This window comes from Oreochromis niloticus, linkage group LG9 (assembly GCF_001858045.2).
Source record: "Oreochromis niloticus isolate F11D_XX linkage group LG9, O_niloticus_UMD_NMBU, whole genome shotgun sequence".
Taxonomy (NCBI): Eukaryota; Metazoa; Chordata; class Actinopteri; order Cichliformes; family Cichlidae; genus Oreochromis; species Oreochromis niloticus.
Genome location: NC_031974.2, coordinates 17,119,894 through 17,136,961, shown reverse-complemented (window position 1 = coordinate 17,136,961; position 17,068 = coordinate 17,119,894). Strand labels below are relative to the sequence as shown.

The 17,068-nt window shown below is 42.0% G+C and overlaps 1 protein-coding gene across 15 annotated transcripts in view; it reads right to left on the bottom strand.

Annotated features, from left to right (window-relative positions):
• Positions 1–17,068, bottom strand: part of kiaa1217 (KIAA1217 ortholog) — a 116,024-nt gene that overhangs the window by 40,399 nt on the left and 58,557 nt on the right. For 12 of the 15 annotated variants that reach the window (XM_013277202.3, XM_005448909.4, XM_005448907.4 and 9 more), the window contains exon 2: positions 5,595–5,881. In XM_013277202.3, the coding sequence (XP_013132656.1) occupies positions 5,595–5,881 (287 nt within the window). Of the gene's footprint in view, positions 1–3,848; positions 4,095–5,594; positions 5,882–7,454; positions 7,556–10,967; positions 10,988–17,068 lie in introns of those variants that run through there. The other 3 variants (XM_019363097.2, XM_005448910.4, XM_005448913.4) reach the window with 3 other exon arrangements.

Below are 17,068 nucleotides of genomic sequence, written 5' to 3'. Positions count from 1 at the left end.
GCCTCATAAAGACTCAAGAGAAGTGGTTACAGTGTATTTTCTCTTGTATACTTGAGTGTATTTAAGCAGCTGAGTTCAACATGGATTGCCGAGCTGCCATCTTATAGACACTGACATTGTTAGTAGATGCAGGAATTTTCCAAGCAGAATTTATCTATTAGCTCTGTAAAGTGCTTTCTTTATGTGCAATCTATTTTCGAAGCTTCTCCCAATTAGTTTCCCCACAGAAAGTCTTTTCTGTTAGGGTAAATCATGGCTAATATTAGTTTTTGTTTGTATGTATTCATATAGAACTTATGCAACTATCATCACCATCATGTCCCTTACTGCTGTTCAACTTTGTGGTAAACTTTCAAATGTTAATATGGACAGATCTGAAGAGAAGACGTAAAAGTTGCTTTTTGTGATTTTTGATAGCATTCTTTATAAACACTCTTACTTGTTGGCAAACTTTGTGCCTGCTGATGATGACACAATATGTCCAAGTGAGACAACCAGGAGGAAAAGTGTGCAAATATTACTGTAAAAGAACAGAACAGAAATCTTGACCCATGATCGCTAAAATTTCAATTGACTGTAAATGAGTTATCTGAAAAAGAAGAAGAAGAAATCATATTTTGTACTTAATTATTAGTGTCAATGTCATGGATTTTGGACTCAGGGTTTTTCCATTTTGGACTTTTGAATTCTTCTTCATGATTTAATGCTCCATTGGCTTCTGAGATTAATTATTCTTGATCACTGTCTTTACTCTTGAGTTCTTGGTATCAGTGAATTGTTTTCAGTTAATATTTTACTTAGGGATTAGTTTTGCTATTTTTCATGTTTTTGTTTTGGTAGTCTTTTGTTTTTAGTCTGTAGTTTCGCTTCCCCTGTCTCGTCATTGTGGATTTGTTTCAGCTGTGTCTCTTACCCTGGTGCTTCCCATCTCCCTGGTTTCCTCACGTGTTTATTTATAGCCTCAGTCTGTCTTAGATCGCTGTTGCGTCTTACTGTTTATTTTCCTGCACGCCTGCCCGTGAGTCTTTCCCCATTTAATTTATGGATGTTGTTTTCTGCCTATTGCAGTTATTCTTCTTTACCTGAATAAAAGCTTGATTTTTGTTCATTTACCCCGGTCTAAAGAATCTGCATTTGGTTCCACCTTCACACCAATACATGACAAATGGATTAAAAAGAGGCTTACACATAGCATGACGTTTCACATGTGTTGCAGTGTTGGCCGCCTGGATGACTACATCAGCTACCTGTGTTTGGGTAGCTGATAGAGTCCACCGTCAGTTTCTGTTGTACCCCTGCGCAAATATCGTGATCGCAGGTTGGTGGACTGACAGAGACTGGTTGGAAAACTTTATCCTATCACTCACACATTATTGCCAACATATACCCTTAATTCACGTTTTATCAAAAATGTGTGCCATAAATACAATACCTGTGGTAATTGTACAGAACACGACATGACAATGGCACCCTGTATATTTGGTATATTTGGGTGCGTCGAGTGCCTTAAAAAGTCTTGTCTAAAAACTTTCTCTGTAATTAAAATTCATAAAACAGAACAAACTGTTCCGATCACACTGTGACTGTTCATGTTGCAGGAGAACTGCATTATGAGCATCTCCTTCCAAAAAAAATTGCACCAATTTGCCCATCTTGAAATATGTGCTCTCATAAGACATAGGCCAACAGATTATCACAGCTTGGGGGTGCAGACCTTTCTGTCTGTCTGTCTGTCTGTATGATGCCCACAGCTGCAGACAGCTGTCCTAACATGGCCGCCCCACTCTGGAGAGAAACCCGGAGCCTGGCAAGTCACAGCTCATCAAACACAGACACTGGCACACAAGCGGAAGGAGGGAATTCATTGTGTGTGTGTGTGTGTTCGTGACCAGTCGAGCAGCTCGGTTTGTGCTTGTCTAAGCCCCTGGGCAGAGGGAGAGGGATGAGAGGATAGGTGGCGGTCAGGCCAACGGGATCTTATCTCATCTCCCTTGGGTGGAATCCAGGTTTTTTTGCAGACCCAATGAAGAGCAGAGGAAATTAAAACACTTCTGCTTTTGTTGTGGATTTAAAGATCACAGAAGAATGAAGAATCAAGGGATCCCTTTTCTAAGCATAAGGCAAGCAGTCTGTAGCTATGTGTGAGGGTATCTGTTGTGATTAGACTGGGGTCATCACTTTTCAGGCTGACACAATATCATCTTCCTAACCTCTGGTTGACCTTGAAGCATCTCGACCTTTGTAACTCAAACCTGCTTCTTCCTTCTGAAGCACGCATCGCCACTGATGTTGCTTTTCCTGTATGGTAGGCATGTTTGAATCTGCGTGAGAAAAGTGGCAGGTCTACTTTTTTTTCCCACACTTTCACAAGAATGTTGTTGTGGGCAAGATGACACATTTTCTGGCAGTTATTTTTTCCTTTAAATCTGAATAATTACACCCCTCAGGACACCGAATGACAAACACTTCAATAAACTTGTCATTATTTTCATTTTCTGCTGCTTCTGTTAGCAGTGAGTTATTGCATTATTCTTGACATCCAGAATTGGATCATGCCAACTGCATTCTTCACTCATCTTTTTCTCATTTATCAGCGTTGAATTTATTTTCCAGGCATTGGTGCTCGAAAGCTGCCTGCTTTTTGACAGCGTCTTGTATCTTCATCCTGGACACGATGTATTCAAGACCCATCAGCGCCCGAATCCCATCCCACACGTCTGAGTAACACATATGCAGTTTCTCTCCAAAAGAAAAAAATCAATTTAAAGGTGTCACGTTTCGCAAACTGACAGTCAGCACCAGCAGATCTCTCATCTCAGTTCAGTGTTTCAGCAGCTGAGAGAAGAACTTCACAGGATATAAAACTTGACATTTTTAGAGTGACTGCACGTCACCTACAAATAAAGACAGTAAGCTCTCTGTGACTCCGGAATGACCCATAACATATTTTCTTATACAAGCTCAGACAAAAAACAAAAGGAACTACCATGTAACAGCATGTTTACAGGCAGCAGCCTTGATTTTTTTCTGAGTAAATAACCTTCTCCAAAACCCTGAGAGATAAAGAAGAAACTGGAACTGTCCTGGCAGCCTAATCAGGGAAACAAGCCCACAGCTTTAGTCTACTCGTATTAGTGCATAAAATATTAAATGCAGCATTAAAGCACGAGCCACAAAGTTTGGGAAAACAGCAACTCTCAACAAGCTCCAATTGTGGATCTTTTTACGCATAAGCACACAGCCAAAAGAAATATAAGATGACACACAAGATCTCACACGCCTGGTATGAATCGTCACCTCAACTCACCAGCAACGACAACAACAACAGGAACCAGCCGCGTAGCAATCACAGCTATACTGTCATATAATCATCATCACCATCATTATCATGCAAGATGCAGCACGTTATTAAGGTATAACCCCAGACGTCCGTTCACAATGGATCATTTGCTTTGCAATTATAGCTACATAAGTGGCAAAATTACGGGGATGCTGCACACGGGATTGCACATTTTGGATAATTTACACCTCAAGGCGTCGATCCAATTAAATAAGTCGTTGCGGTTAAATACTTTTCGTCGATTTGTATCCTTGGGAGAGAAGGGGGAAAAAAACACACAAGAAAAACTCGTGCACCAAGTTTTGCATTTGCCTCTTGGAAGTTTGCAGCACCTGACAGCAGCCTGGTGCGCGCTGTGTCTGGCGCAATAGTGAAACTCCAGGGCGTTTCAGTGTACTCATAAGAGCAACAATCCATGCATCTTGTAGTACTTCCACGCGCACTAATATGTAAAAAGGCACTGGACGTCTAGAAAAAAGAAACCAGTACATTTTCCGATGTATCCTACCTTTTCTTCTTCTCCCCTCTGACTGGACTCTCGTCTCCGTTGTGATAAATGTATTCCTTTGTACTTAAAAGAAAAAAAAAAGTTTATTCTTATTCTTCCGCGGGCTTCACGTACAGAGAGCCATGCTTCCAAACAACCTTCCGGTCCATAGCTTGCACAGCATTAGGAGCGCTCCTGCACTCACACACACAGAGCTCTCACACTGCCAGGATCCCAGCTCTCTCCGACAGGCACCTACAAGTAAGCTGAGCCCTTCCAGCAGTGACATCACGAGTCACTATAGCAACTCTGACTCCACCCAGCCGGGAGCTGAACTTACCTGTCTGACTATCTAAACTTCACAACAGAAGTCCTCCTTTTTATCCCCACTCGTGCGCAGGATAAAACCACCAAATATACACTCCCCCCCCCCCCCCCCCCATTTTTCTCACCAAAGAGAATCAGTGATTGATTCGAAGGAGAAAACAATGCATGTGCGCAGTGCAAGCCCACTGTATTCAGAAAGCAAACAAACCGGTTGATCAACCTGGGCAAATTTGATACCATCATCCGTGACGAGTGATATTAGGGTATATATGCAAATTACAGAGTTAATGATCAGGGCAGTCGATTGAAACTGCACCTCATGAAAAGGCATTGCTTTGCATGTGGGCTGGCCCGAAAACAGCACACACACACAAAATTCTTTCTTCTTTCACAATACCTTGTGCCATTTCCTGGAGCTCCCTGTGGCTTTGTGCCAGTCTCACTATTACCTCGATTGTTTTGGCTACAAAGCCAGCTAGCCTCCCCTCCATCTTTTATCTCCTCTGACCCTGAGCAACCAGATCAGGTGAGCCAAATGTCCACCTAGAGACTCCCTTACTGACTTCAGAAAGGTGAAGCACAAGGAGAATTTATAACCTTTAAAAGTTCCCACATAACAGTGGGAAATGCATATTTAGCACAAGCGCATATTTTAGTAATAACACCTGTTAATTAAATAATGGATACCAAAGCAAGAAAGTATGAGCAAGTATGGCCCGCTGGTTTGGAGGATTCTTTTTTTTCCTCTAACTCCTTCATAAAAATACAACCTCATTGCTCCACAGCAGCTGTGGGAGGGAAATGTGACAGGCAGATTTATTGGACACATTTCACATTTAACCTGCAGCAACAAAACAGGAAGGAAAGAGTTGTGCAGATAAAACCGCAGTTTATAAAGGAACTGAAAAATATCTATTCCAAGACTGGATAAAGGCATTTTCATATCTGTTTATACCTAATTCTGTGGAAACTAGTTATTTACTTTGTAACCTAACTTGCACTATCATGTTGAATATGGTTGTGCTGTAATGAACTGAACTAAATCGCAACATTAAATACAGTCTGATTAATGCAATTCTAAAAAACAGTATTATTATCTTCTTTTAGTTCAGCTAAAATGTCCTGTATGTACTATATTGATAAGTACACAGCTATATATTACTGTACATAAATAAATATTATATTATTACTGTCAATATTTACTGTCAAGTCATGATGAATATAATTTATTCCAACATCTTCTCACTCTGCACCGCATCAAACTCTGCATCAAACTTGGGCAAATTGTGGCTGGCACCTTGGCCCAGGACACTAGATCTTCCCAGCATTTGAAATCTCAAGAGGTCTAGTTTTTGTTTATTTATTCATTTTTTTATATTCAAACCAGGTGAGCCTGGTCAAACAACATAACACACGATGATCTTTCTGCAGCCTACTGACCTGTTCCCTCAGCCTTTCCTGGTGACCCATGATTGCCGAAGCATGGTGGGGATATTTTTGCTTCAGATGCTCCAGAAAGGCCTCCCTCTTCTTGTCCATATCTGACGGCTGCATAGCCAGAATCTCTCTGGTGCTGCGAGCTCCCCCTAAAGTGTGCCTTCGGGGGATTGTGCGGCTGCCTTTGGCGTCCCCTCTTGAAGGGGCAGTCCCATTTGGGGAGGCCTGTCTGCGGCTTATGTGCTCAGCGTCCTCTGGGGAGGTTACCTTTAGGTTGCTTTTGGTTTGTTCTGAGGAAGGGACACACACACACACAAACAAAGAGAAAAGGGGTCAAATGTGACGCACTCACGTTTCGACATCAAGAGCGTGTGTGTGCATGCATGTCATAAGTCAAAAGTAGGGCATGTCAGTGCAAATCAGCCATCAGTAACTTTGTGAAAAGGAAATAAATAACATTCTCTCTTCTTGGTATAACAAAGTCTGTGTGTGAATATGAAGAACAAACATTTTATGCATATTTGAATGACTGTTAGCAACACGGATATTCAAACACTGAAACACAATTCATTACATATTCATGCAGTTTTAAATTTCTGCAATAAATCCTGGATTGAACGTGACAGACACAACACTGAAGATGAAAATGCTAAATTGAAACAGCTGTTCAGGTTTCTTTCCGTTACTAAACACGAGGAAACCCAATAACAGAAGGAGGCACAAATAGAGAAACTCGGAGACGATATCCAGAGCATCTGTTTATGCATCAAGTGCCTCGTGAAACTGGGGGAGTGAGCAGAAGCTGCCAGGTGCAATCATTCTAACTTTTTCAGGAATGAAAATAAATAAATAAATGAATATCAGAGGAGCTACCTGCACATGTGGAGTTTCCAGTTATTCCGTGTGTTCACAGAATTAAAGAAAAGCAAGCAGCCCTCCAGGCATTTTTCAACCTTTTATGTGCCATCAGGAACATTTTTTTACCCTTTTATCACATGTTAAAAATACACAGAAGACACATATTTTATGTGGTGTGGAACTGAGGTAAACACAGCCCTGCACTGTTGTTATGATGTCTTAAATCAATCATTGCACGAAGAGAAGAGAAGAGAAGAGAAGAGAAGAGAAGAGAAGAGAAGGAAATGAAGGAGGTGGCTCTTCAACTGTGGAAAAAGAGGGGGGAAAGCAATAAAGCAAGCTGATCCGCTGCCTTGTTTTGTAGACAGGTAGCTGGAGCTGTAATGTGTACCTTTCAGAGGGTAATGGCGGAAAATAAAGGACCTCTTACAGAGTTCAGCTCTTCAACAGCTGAAGGAGGAAATTTCGAGTGATTTGCCACTATTTTGCGGGTTGTTTAACGCAGCTTTTCTTGTCTTTTTCTTTGAAAGCTTGAAAGCGTGCTGTGAGCCACAGATGAAAAGGGAATTTCTTGTTTTCCTCTCAGACATGTTTGGACTAAACTAGTTTAGGAGATTTAACTATTGGAGTAATTTGTATCTAAAAAAAATCTACTACATCCTTTCAACCTTTCTTTCAATCTAGAGTTGTGTCTATTTTGCTCTAACCTGCAAATCTGCAAAGCATAAAGCAGCTTTCATCACTAAGCACAAAAGGCAGGCTTAATTTTTTCATAATTATCGTGCGGTGGTGCGTCACGCTCAGGCCCCGTCACCAGCGCACCCACACCCCCACCCTGCTCAAGTTCAGAGCAGCAGGTCCTCTCATGTATTTCCAATTTCTATTTTTAACTCCCAAACACAGTTTCCCCACTGCTAACCAAATTACACTCAGCAGACAAAACACACTCAAACCCTCTAAAGGATGTGAATTCATTTGCTGGTTTCATGTCACAAAGCTCATTACCTTCCTCAAGTGAGCAATCTCTGTCTTCATCTGCAATTTCTTCTTCCATCGCGCTCTGTGATCAACACGCTCAGTGCCCGTGAAAAAGCGAGGCTGGGGGACTCAGCCAACTGCTTGCTTAGAGATTCCAGACGTGGCTCACATGGAAAAGGGGGCTTGAGATAGGCCCTGCCCCACAGCCCCAGGATAGACTGGTGGGGATTTAGAAAGTCAACTGCATTCCAGGACAGAGAGTGACTAGACCCTCACCCCTGAGCTAAAAGCTCTACTGTTGCTGCCATGCATTGGTCACAGACTGTGTAAATGGTATATAGAGCACTACAAAAGAAGATACTGACAAGACGCATCAAGAAACATGATCTTTTTAAAACTGGACTCTGAGAGAGGTGTCAAACAGCCTGTGACACACAAACACATATGCATGCTCTCACAGACAGAGTCTGTTCTTTGTCAAGACTTTGTCTGCAGGCTGTCTCTTGTTTAGCTCTCCGTCCCTGTTGAGGGGCCCACTAGATGCTAGCATGCATCCAAATGTGTCATAACCTATTTCTGAGCCACATCCAAACGTCTCTCAGACTGTGGCAGCGAGCTAATATGTGATCGAGTTATCTGATCAGCAAAACAGAATAAGACAAGCATCACTCCTGCAGGCAGTGTTGATTCCAACTGGGAAGCTCTCAGGAGACACCAGAGGCTCACGCTGGCTCCTGATCTTCAGCTTCTGAACAGCAACGCTTATTCTGTGCCTGTCAGCAAATATGTTCGCTGGCTTCATACGTGTGTGTGGGGGGTTTTTTTGCTTTTTTTTTTGCTTTTTTAAGGAGGGGGATGGGGAAGGCCTACATCCGATGTCATTTCTTTGCAGCTGCTGATGTAAGTGACCCGATCTTAATGTGAAAGAGGAAGGCAAAAGTTGATGTACCTTAACAGAAGACGTGAGGGGATCAATAGCGTAGCTTGTGGGCCGTGTAACTGAAACTGCCAGGCCGAGCGCACGAACAAACATGCGGCAGCTGACCTCTAATGTCTAACATATGGAGACGAGGCTTCTTCCACCCACTTTCTGTCTGCTTTCACCCACCCATGTGCCCAGATGCTTCACTGTAAAAGTCAGAATTAGCCGGCTAGTAGACAGGGAAATCATTGAGTCAAAGTGTGAAAAGAAATATGTGCAAATGAAGTATTTTCATCCAGTGTGACTGCAGATAAGTAGGAAAAACAGTGAGTCAATGCAGCCTGCTGTTTAAACTTTGCAGTAAAATGTTCTTTAAAAGCCTGTACTGGCTGGCAATGACAAAATGAGCACTAAGTTGATTTACTAAAACTAGCTTTGTTGCAAGCTTAGCCATCTCAGCAACATCAGTGTTCATGTGTGAAAAATTCTTCAGTCAGGACAATGACACATACATCATCCCAAGCAACCACCAGGTCAGTTCGGCTAAACCAAACACATAATTAAAGCAGCTCCTCCAAACCAACAATTACATCCTGCGCTCCTTTACTGACAGCTTTCCAGGCCAAAAAAATGACCTGCTTCTTTAAGAATGTCACAGGGGATATTCAAGTCAATTGCTTCTCACTCCAGTGGCTCAAGAATGTAATTCTCTCTTTCACAGCTGCCAGTGTTGAGTAAATGATGGCCCTCTCAGTTGAAAGACAACACGAAGCACTTGTGCATGAACACCAGGTCTTACAAGGAGCAGGGGCGTCCCGCTGTTTGCAGTTACTTTCTCGCTGTCACGTATTTATGGAGGAATGTATCCCTGTGCACACTCCCACTCTCCCCTACTATTACTATCCCATAACTACGCAGTTAGATACAAAGCCCTGTTGTGTGCAATAAAAGCAGGGTTCATGTTGAAATGCCCTAAAGACATGACTGGTGATGCACGTAACAGCTCTGGTCCACTGTCGAGTATCTGAAAGCATTTTTATTATGTAAAACTTATCAGAGTTAGAATATCAGTTAATCCTTCATGTGGAACTGAGCCATGCATACACAGAGGATCTCATTTAAATATGATTACAGTAAGTCAGGCTCCTAATGTTGTAATAATATCCATTTTAACAAGTCATTAAGACTATTACAGAGACAAAAAAAATCCTTGTTTGAATAAACACTGCCTTCGGGGTGCAACGATTATGACCCACTTTAAATTTTTAACCATGCTAGTGGTGAGGGATAACAGTGCTGTGTCATCTGTTAGCCAGTTGGCCTAATATAAAATTTTGCACACACATGCATGAATTCCTCTGACTTCTCATTCAGCCACTGGCAAGACAAATGTTTTACCTCAACATCTCCTGGGTTCATTTTTTAAATTTTTTTTTCTTTTTTTGCACAAATGGTGAATATTAAGTCCCCTTATGTCATCCTGTTAGAGTTTTAACCTTTTGGTTTTAAATTAAATGTATCGATAGAGATCTGGTAGGCAACTAGCTATGGCTTACAACTCTCTTCTTTTTTTTTTTACAGTGGCAGTGACCTGAAATATGAACGTATTGATATATAGCACAGTTCAAAAGCCATTCCTCATCTTTTTACAGTTTGCTCCCAAAGAGCCAGAGTGGTCTTTCAAAGTTTTTCTTTGGGCTTCGGCTGCTTCTTCACTCATGCTCAGTCCAGCCTTTGTACCTGACCATTTTGAGAGGAATATTTTTAAGTCACTTAACACGGACCTATCAATCATTCAAGCATAAAAAAGGCACCACGCGCTCAAGGAATGAACCAGTCTTAGCAAAGAACCAAATTGCATCTTTAGGCACTTTGTTATTAGCAACCTGTGTCAAAAACACTTTGCATTTCTTTAGTTGAAAAATAACAAAAACAACAGTCTGACAGACGTAAAAGTGTATTTTAGGAGGACAAAAGAAGAAGTGGCAGGTGGAGGCTCTGTCATGGTTTCAACTAGTGGTCTTGGAGGTATTGTATAAACTGATGGACTTATCAAAGCAGAAAAGCACCATCAGATTTGATCCAACAGACAGCAATGCTATCTAGAATACATCTGATTCAGAATGGCTTCATTTTTCAGCATGACAGTAATACCAAACACACTGCCGATGAAGTAGAAGCATACCTGGAAACAAAAACATACACTGGAACACTCAGTTATAGACTAGCCTCCCCAGACATGAACCTCAAGATTATTGAAGCAATATGGGATCATCTTGACAATGAACAGGACAAAAAGCAGCCAACATCTAAGGAAGAGCTTTGAATGTCCTTCAAGAAGCCTGGAGAACTATTCCTGACAACTACTTAAATAAATTACAAGAAAGCTTGTCTAAGAGAGCTCAGGCTGTTCAGTACAAACTGTACAATTCTATAGACTATTTCCCATTTTCCTAGCAAAATAAAAAGAAATAAATAAGATGCTAAAGACTTTTACTACTGGAAAGTCTTTAGCATCCTATTTATTAGGATGTACTGAAAATTAAATTAAACAGCACAAATAGTTATTGTCAAAAACTAAAATTTAGTTTTTCCATTTGCTTTCCTATCACTCTTACCTTTTCTGTTAAGACCACCTGATTCCATGTCCTCCACTTATCACATTACCGTCCTCCACCCACAGCCAGAGCTGCACACTGACACTGCCAAGCTGCAGTCGCGGGCTAATGCGAGTGCCATTGGAGGTGACCTTCTGAAAATAAACCAGTTTCTACAGTGAAATCTCGCTGACTGCTGATCTGATAGATAAGCTGTTTCCGTGGAGGTAAGTGACGAAGAATTATAAAACTCCTTTGCAATGCAGCCCTGCAACATTTTTCGAAACTAACTCATATGAATACAAACGCAGGCATTCAAGCATATCCATGCAGGGGATATCTGACTTCCTGTTTGGGTATCTGTTTCACTTTTTACAGATACGAGGCAGAAAAACGAAAACTTGTCAGGCAAATCAACACATGCAAAATGATTCCTGATACAGAGAAAGGGCCAGATAGACTACTTCCATAAGGAGGAATGAGCTTAAGGATCAAGGAAACTGCCCACCAATCAGAGAGGCTATGTGAAGAAGGTGACTCAAAAACTTTCCCTTGAAAATCCTGTGGCTGAGTGGGCTGTTGTTTTGATTCAAGGGGTTGATTATATCATTTTCAGGTCAGGATGACACCAATCTGCAGAGAACAACGGGCTGTTATATTTGAAAGAAAGTCTTGGGATCTAGCTGGAATTCATGAATTATTATAACTTTAATTTTTATCCCATAATTTTACTGTATAGATGTATTGCTTTTTGCTTTCCTTCAAGTGTAATACAATCCTCTTTCTTCCTTTGCCTTTGTTTATGTGACTTGTTAAATCAGGAGTGCTCCACAAAGCCTCTGTGTGCAGAAGGGCATTCACCCATAGCTGTGGTGTCCATACGGGACACTGGGCCTGTCATATTGCACCCTACAGTAAATAAATAGCAGTGTTTTCCAAATATCTCTGGCTATCCTTCCCATTAAGAATACAAAACAGTCCACTCCATCGAGGAGAATATAAACACTGCATATGAAATAAACATATTACAACTCACAAAGAAATTCCTAGATAGATTTTCTTTACATTTTCTGCCTTTCTGTCATTTTTTCCCCCTCAACCCCACCACACTTGTTCCCATTGCCATCTCGCACCTAATGAGGCATGTCCCAGCTGCCGTGTCACTAGTAATGACCATTGCTCTTCACCCTGTTAGCCAAGACCACCGCAACATCTGTCTCAGCTCAAACGAGCAGATACTCAAACTTCCGTGGCGCGCGCACTGATCGCAATTTTCTCTTTCAATTAAGATATATGCACGTATGTATGCACAGATACAGACGCTGTGGGTGTTGTGTGCATTTGAGTGCACGTAGTCAGATACTCTGGCCTTTCCAGACTTTCCACTCTGCTGAAGCCATATAAACAGACAGGGCTGCCAACCTGACAGGCAGTCGGCCAAAAGATATGAGTTACAGACATTTGGTCTGGTGTGTATGTGGCTGTCAGCGCTGGGAAAAGTAGCAGCGGTGTGGTAAAGTGGATGTGATGTGAAAACGGTTATGGAAGAGCAGAGAATGTGACAGCTTAACATTGCAAAGTGATGGTCAAATACATATTTATCAAACTGGATATGCTGAGAACGTTCAAGTAAAGCTTATTGCTGTAGCTGGACTCAATGAAGCATGGCAAACCGATTTTACTGCTTACACACTACCTTGAAGTGGAATGGCTTATCGCAAGTGGTGGATGAGACTTGCAGATCTTTAAATAAAGTGCAGAGTTAATGGCATCTCAATGGACTACACCTTCAATAAAATTTAACTCAGGTCTGACATCAACATGCGTAAGTGGACAGCTGTTGGAAAAATCCCCACAGGTATAGTAGTTTATGAATGATTTTATTTTCTTTGATAGCCTTTGCTAAACAAATCTGGCAAGGTAAACATCCTTGTAATCTCTTTTGTAATCTGAATTCTGAGTAGTCTTTGGTTGCAATCAGATAAACATACCATGTGGCCCGAGACAAATTTAAAAAATCAAGTGTGAAGTACTGGGACTGTAACTTTCTGACAGACATCAGCCCTGGACTACTTCAAAGCAAGAAACAAACTTCTCTAAATATGTTGTGGTAACTTTTAAGATGCCCTGCATTTTCTTCACACCAGGGGGTGCTCTTGAACATGCGCCTGGGATGCTGTGTAGTGATTAGGAGAAAATGACAGCGCCTACATGTGCATGAGACGGAGAGAACAGGAAGAAGACCGCGTGTTTGTGTAGCTTTTCAGGCACCCACAAGGAAATAGGCTCTATAATACTGTCTTTGTCATTTATTAACTAAGACAGTAAGAGCTGCTTAATGAACTGGTGTGTTTGTTAGTGTGCCTGTGTGCACAATTATAAATGTGTAGGCACATATGTTTGCCAGGAAACGCCAGCAGTGTGCACACTTCATTAACTCCTGGCCAGAGTAGGTGTAAGTCAACCTAGCCACTGGCTCAGATATCTGCTTGTCTCCCGTGACAACAGTCTCTGGGCCAACGGTGAGGCTGGTGGCGTCCCAAGGGTGAGGGATGGGGAGACGCTGAGAACAGCTGCGACTGGGAGGAGGACATCTACCCATGAGTCAGAGGGAAGGTATATGCTACCTCTTGTTGCCTGTCTGAGAGAACTTTTTTCTTTTGAATCCGTCTCGCTCTCGAGTCATCCTTCCTTTGTATCCGAATCTCCGGAGACTATCCTGTCTTGAACTCTCTTCCTGGATAAAGAGATAAGAGTGCGCTGGGGTAGAAAATATTTCATTGCAGTTAATTGAATGGCAACCGATCCCCAGCGTGAGTGACTCATCTGTTTAATACCCTACCAAGTGTGACTGGAGCTGGGTATCATCCGAAAAGCAGCACAGATTCGATCTCTGGGTTTCAATATCTTTCCACATAGCTATACCTCACTGGCAAGGAACTGATGCCACTTTCCATGCCCTTTCATTGCATGTGAATTTTATTCTTTATCAGCTTTTCGATGAAAAGAGAGAGACGTCATTTCTCTGCTGAATTCTGGGCATCTCATGATAACTTCGCCACATACGCCCAGTCTGCCTACAGAGTGTCCATAAGTCATAAGTGATGCAGCAAGTTTAAACGCATGAAGTGATAAAAAGTCAAATTGTCAGGCCTCTCTCACACTGTGTGCTTGGTGATAAGGTATCTCTTATCTGTTTTGGCAAGTTTTCCGCGTCAACACATTTACCATAAAGTGCACACAGCAGAAATGCATGTGTGACTTTTGCATACAAGAGCTCACACAAGCATATTAGAACAAACACACACACACATACTATGAGCAAACAGGCTTAAATTGATGAGACAAAGCACTCTTTTCTGATTATAAGATGGACTCAGACAGATTTTAAGACAGATGAAGATACGCTAGTTAGAGTACAGCAAAGTCCTAAGCAAATGAAAGCACATGGCATCCATTTAAATACGCCTTTCAATATGCCAGCTCTCTCTCAAGTTTATTAAAAAGCGATTGCACTGCAATTGACTCTCTTCATAGTGATAAGCAGCTTAGGGCCCAGACTTTCGCAACCAGCCAGTCGTGTGCGCCTCACTTTTCCCCTCTGCACTGCATATCTCTCCTTCTCTGTTTTTCGCTCATGCTAGCAGAGCATAACCAGCGTTAAAGGTTGTTTCTAACCAACATTTTAAAAATGCAGATTACAAAGGTAGTTTTAATCTGACTGAATTTGAGCAATCTGTCCCTTTTCTTAACTGCTTGTTGAATTTAAGGTCACTTGGGGAGTGTCATAAAGCATGCAGGCTGGGAGGAAGTACCTGAAGGAAAGCCAGAGAGCCTCAGGGAGAACATGCAAACTCCACACAGAGCAGCCACAGCTAACCAGGAGATCCAAACCAGGAACCTCCTCACTGTGAGTTGGCCTCTGCACCACGGTGCCGTCCCTCCTTGTTGTGTGAAGCTGAATAGCTGCATAAGGTTTCTACTCTGGAGAGGTGAGTGCTGTTCGAGCTGATAAGTGATGCAGGTGCTGGTGGTATATGAAACGGGCCCTTGGAGGGGGAGTCACTCTGAGATCCAGAGAACACTAGTGCCTCTGTCCCAGACTTTATCTGTAAAACCTGCTGCCTGCTGTCCATGTGTTGCGTGTTTGTGGCTGAGTTCCTGTATTGATGCATGTATATGTGTTTCATTCATATGGTGGACTGACTCCAGGCTTAAACCTCTCTGGAACAGAAGGTACTGAGGCTGGAAGACCCAACCACTGGGACGGAGAGAATTCCTTGATGCACAAAGGGTGATTTAACCGTAATGCTGTAGGCTAAGTGCATTCTTCCCCCCTCACTAAAATGGTCATTTTGAAGATATATAGTTTTTTGCTTTACCACAGAAAACATATTGTAAATATTTTCAGTAGTTGAAAGAGAAGACTTTTTTTTTTTCTTTTTTGCTTTATGGGTTCACAAAAGTTCAGGTGGTCAACTCTGAGGGGAAGTAAGAAAAGAAACAACACAAGCTTTATTGTAGTGTGGTTGCAGGATGATGAAATGCTGTTGCTTTCCCATGACAGAGCAGGAGAAAAGTGAGTGCCTGCAAAGTTTAATAGTTTTCCCACAGTGTGGTGACAAGCAAAAGCAGGGATCAGGTCACGGGAGCAAAGGCTTCTCAGCCAGTGATTGGTTTACCCCAAAAGTGAAAGTAATTTGTATTTAAATCTGATTTGATACTATATTAAACTCCCTGAGTGCTCACACTGTTGGCACAATAGGCGATTGTAGCAACTGGACACTACAGAGGTCAAAGCTTTATACTACAAGCTCCACTTTTAGTATAAAGAACAGCTTTATTACTTGACTAACATGTTTTGGCCTGTGACCTTCATCGTGTCATCTTGTACAGTATAAATGCTTTAAAAAGTCGCAACGGGCAAAGTGAAGATGGTTACTCATCGAATGATTTTCAACTGTGCTCTGATCAATGACTTCATACAACGTGCAAGCTATCACGCCTAGCGATGAACTCACAGAGGGGCTTTAATTTCAGAGTCTTTCAGCCATCTGTTTTGGTTTCACAGACAGCAACTTTCAGCGTTCCTGTTGCTTTGTTTCAAATCTGTTTCCATGGGAAATTCTCAGATAAACAGATTAGATGCTCCCTTTACAGCAGAAAGCAGCAGACTGACAAAATTAGAAAGTACTTGGTGGACACAGCAGAGCACTTCACAGCTAAAGAGACACTTCAGGAGGCAGCAAAGACCAAAACAGACCTAAAAGCTCAAGCTACAGAGTATGAACTTATATTTCTTAGGAAGCCAAAGTGTCAACTCCAAATTAATTGCTAGTATTTACATCATAACTGCTTTTTATTAATCATATGTTGGTGCTGGTGCTTAAAATGTGTGGCACTGCCCAAAACAGGGCGAGAATCCGAGCTAGAGTCTGCAAATAAGGGCTACACCACAAGTAGCTTAACAGTGTAGCTACAAGCGTGCGCTGCCTCATCTCAAATTTTTATGGGAATCAAAAGCCTCACCAGCCAGAAAAGAATGTAACAAAGAATGTAACAATGTAACAAAAACAGTACAGGACGGCACTCATCTGTTCCAGAAGACAGACACAAAACAGTTCCTTTATTTACTATTAATTTGTTTCATGCTAAATCCTTTAAGGCTATATTAACGTGTCTGTCTTCTTCAGCAGAGTCCGCTGCAGTTCGTTCCTTCGCACTGTGGCAGCAGCAGAAACAGCCTCTGATATAAATTATTTTTAACACAGGCCTAAAAATAACCTCAGGAAAAGTGCGCCGGACACAAAGGCTCGATGATTTGAGGAGGGGGGAAAAGACATTTTCAGCGATCTTTATATTTCAGCCTAAGGAGCTAGCCAGACCCTACCACCATCCACCACCCCCAAGTCCCCTGATTGGTTATTAATGACATCATCTCCAGGACCAACCCTCTCCTCAGCTCGACAATGTCATCAGTGCCGAAGCATCTCAGTGATGTAATGCAGGGAGGGCCATAGCAAACAGTCAAGTAGAACCCCCTTTCCTCTTTCCTCGCCTAACTCCTTCCTCCCATTTCTTCTTTCTCATTCCCCTTTCCAGCTTCACTATTTGATCACTCC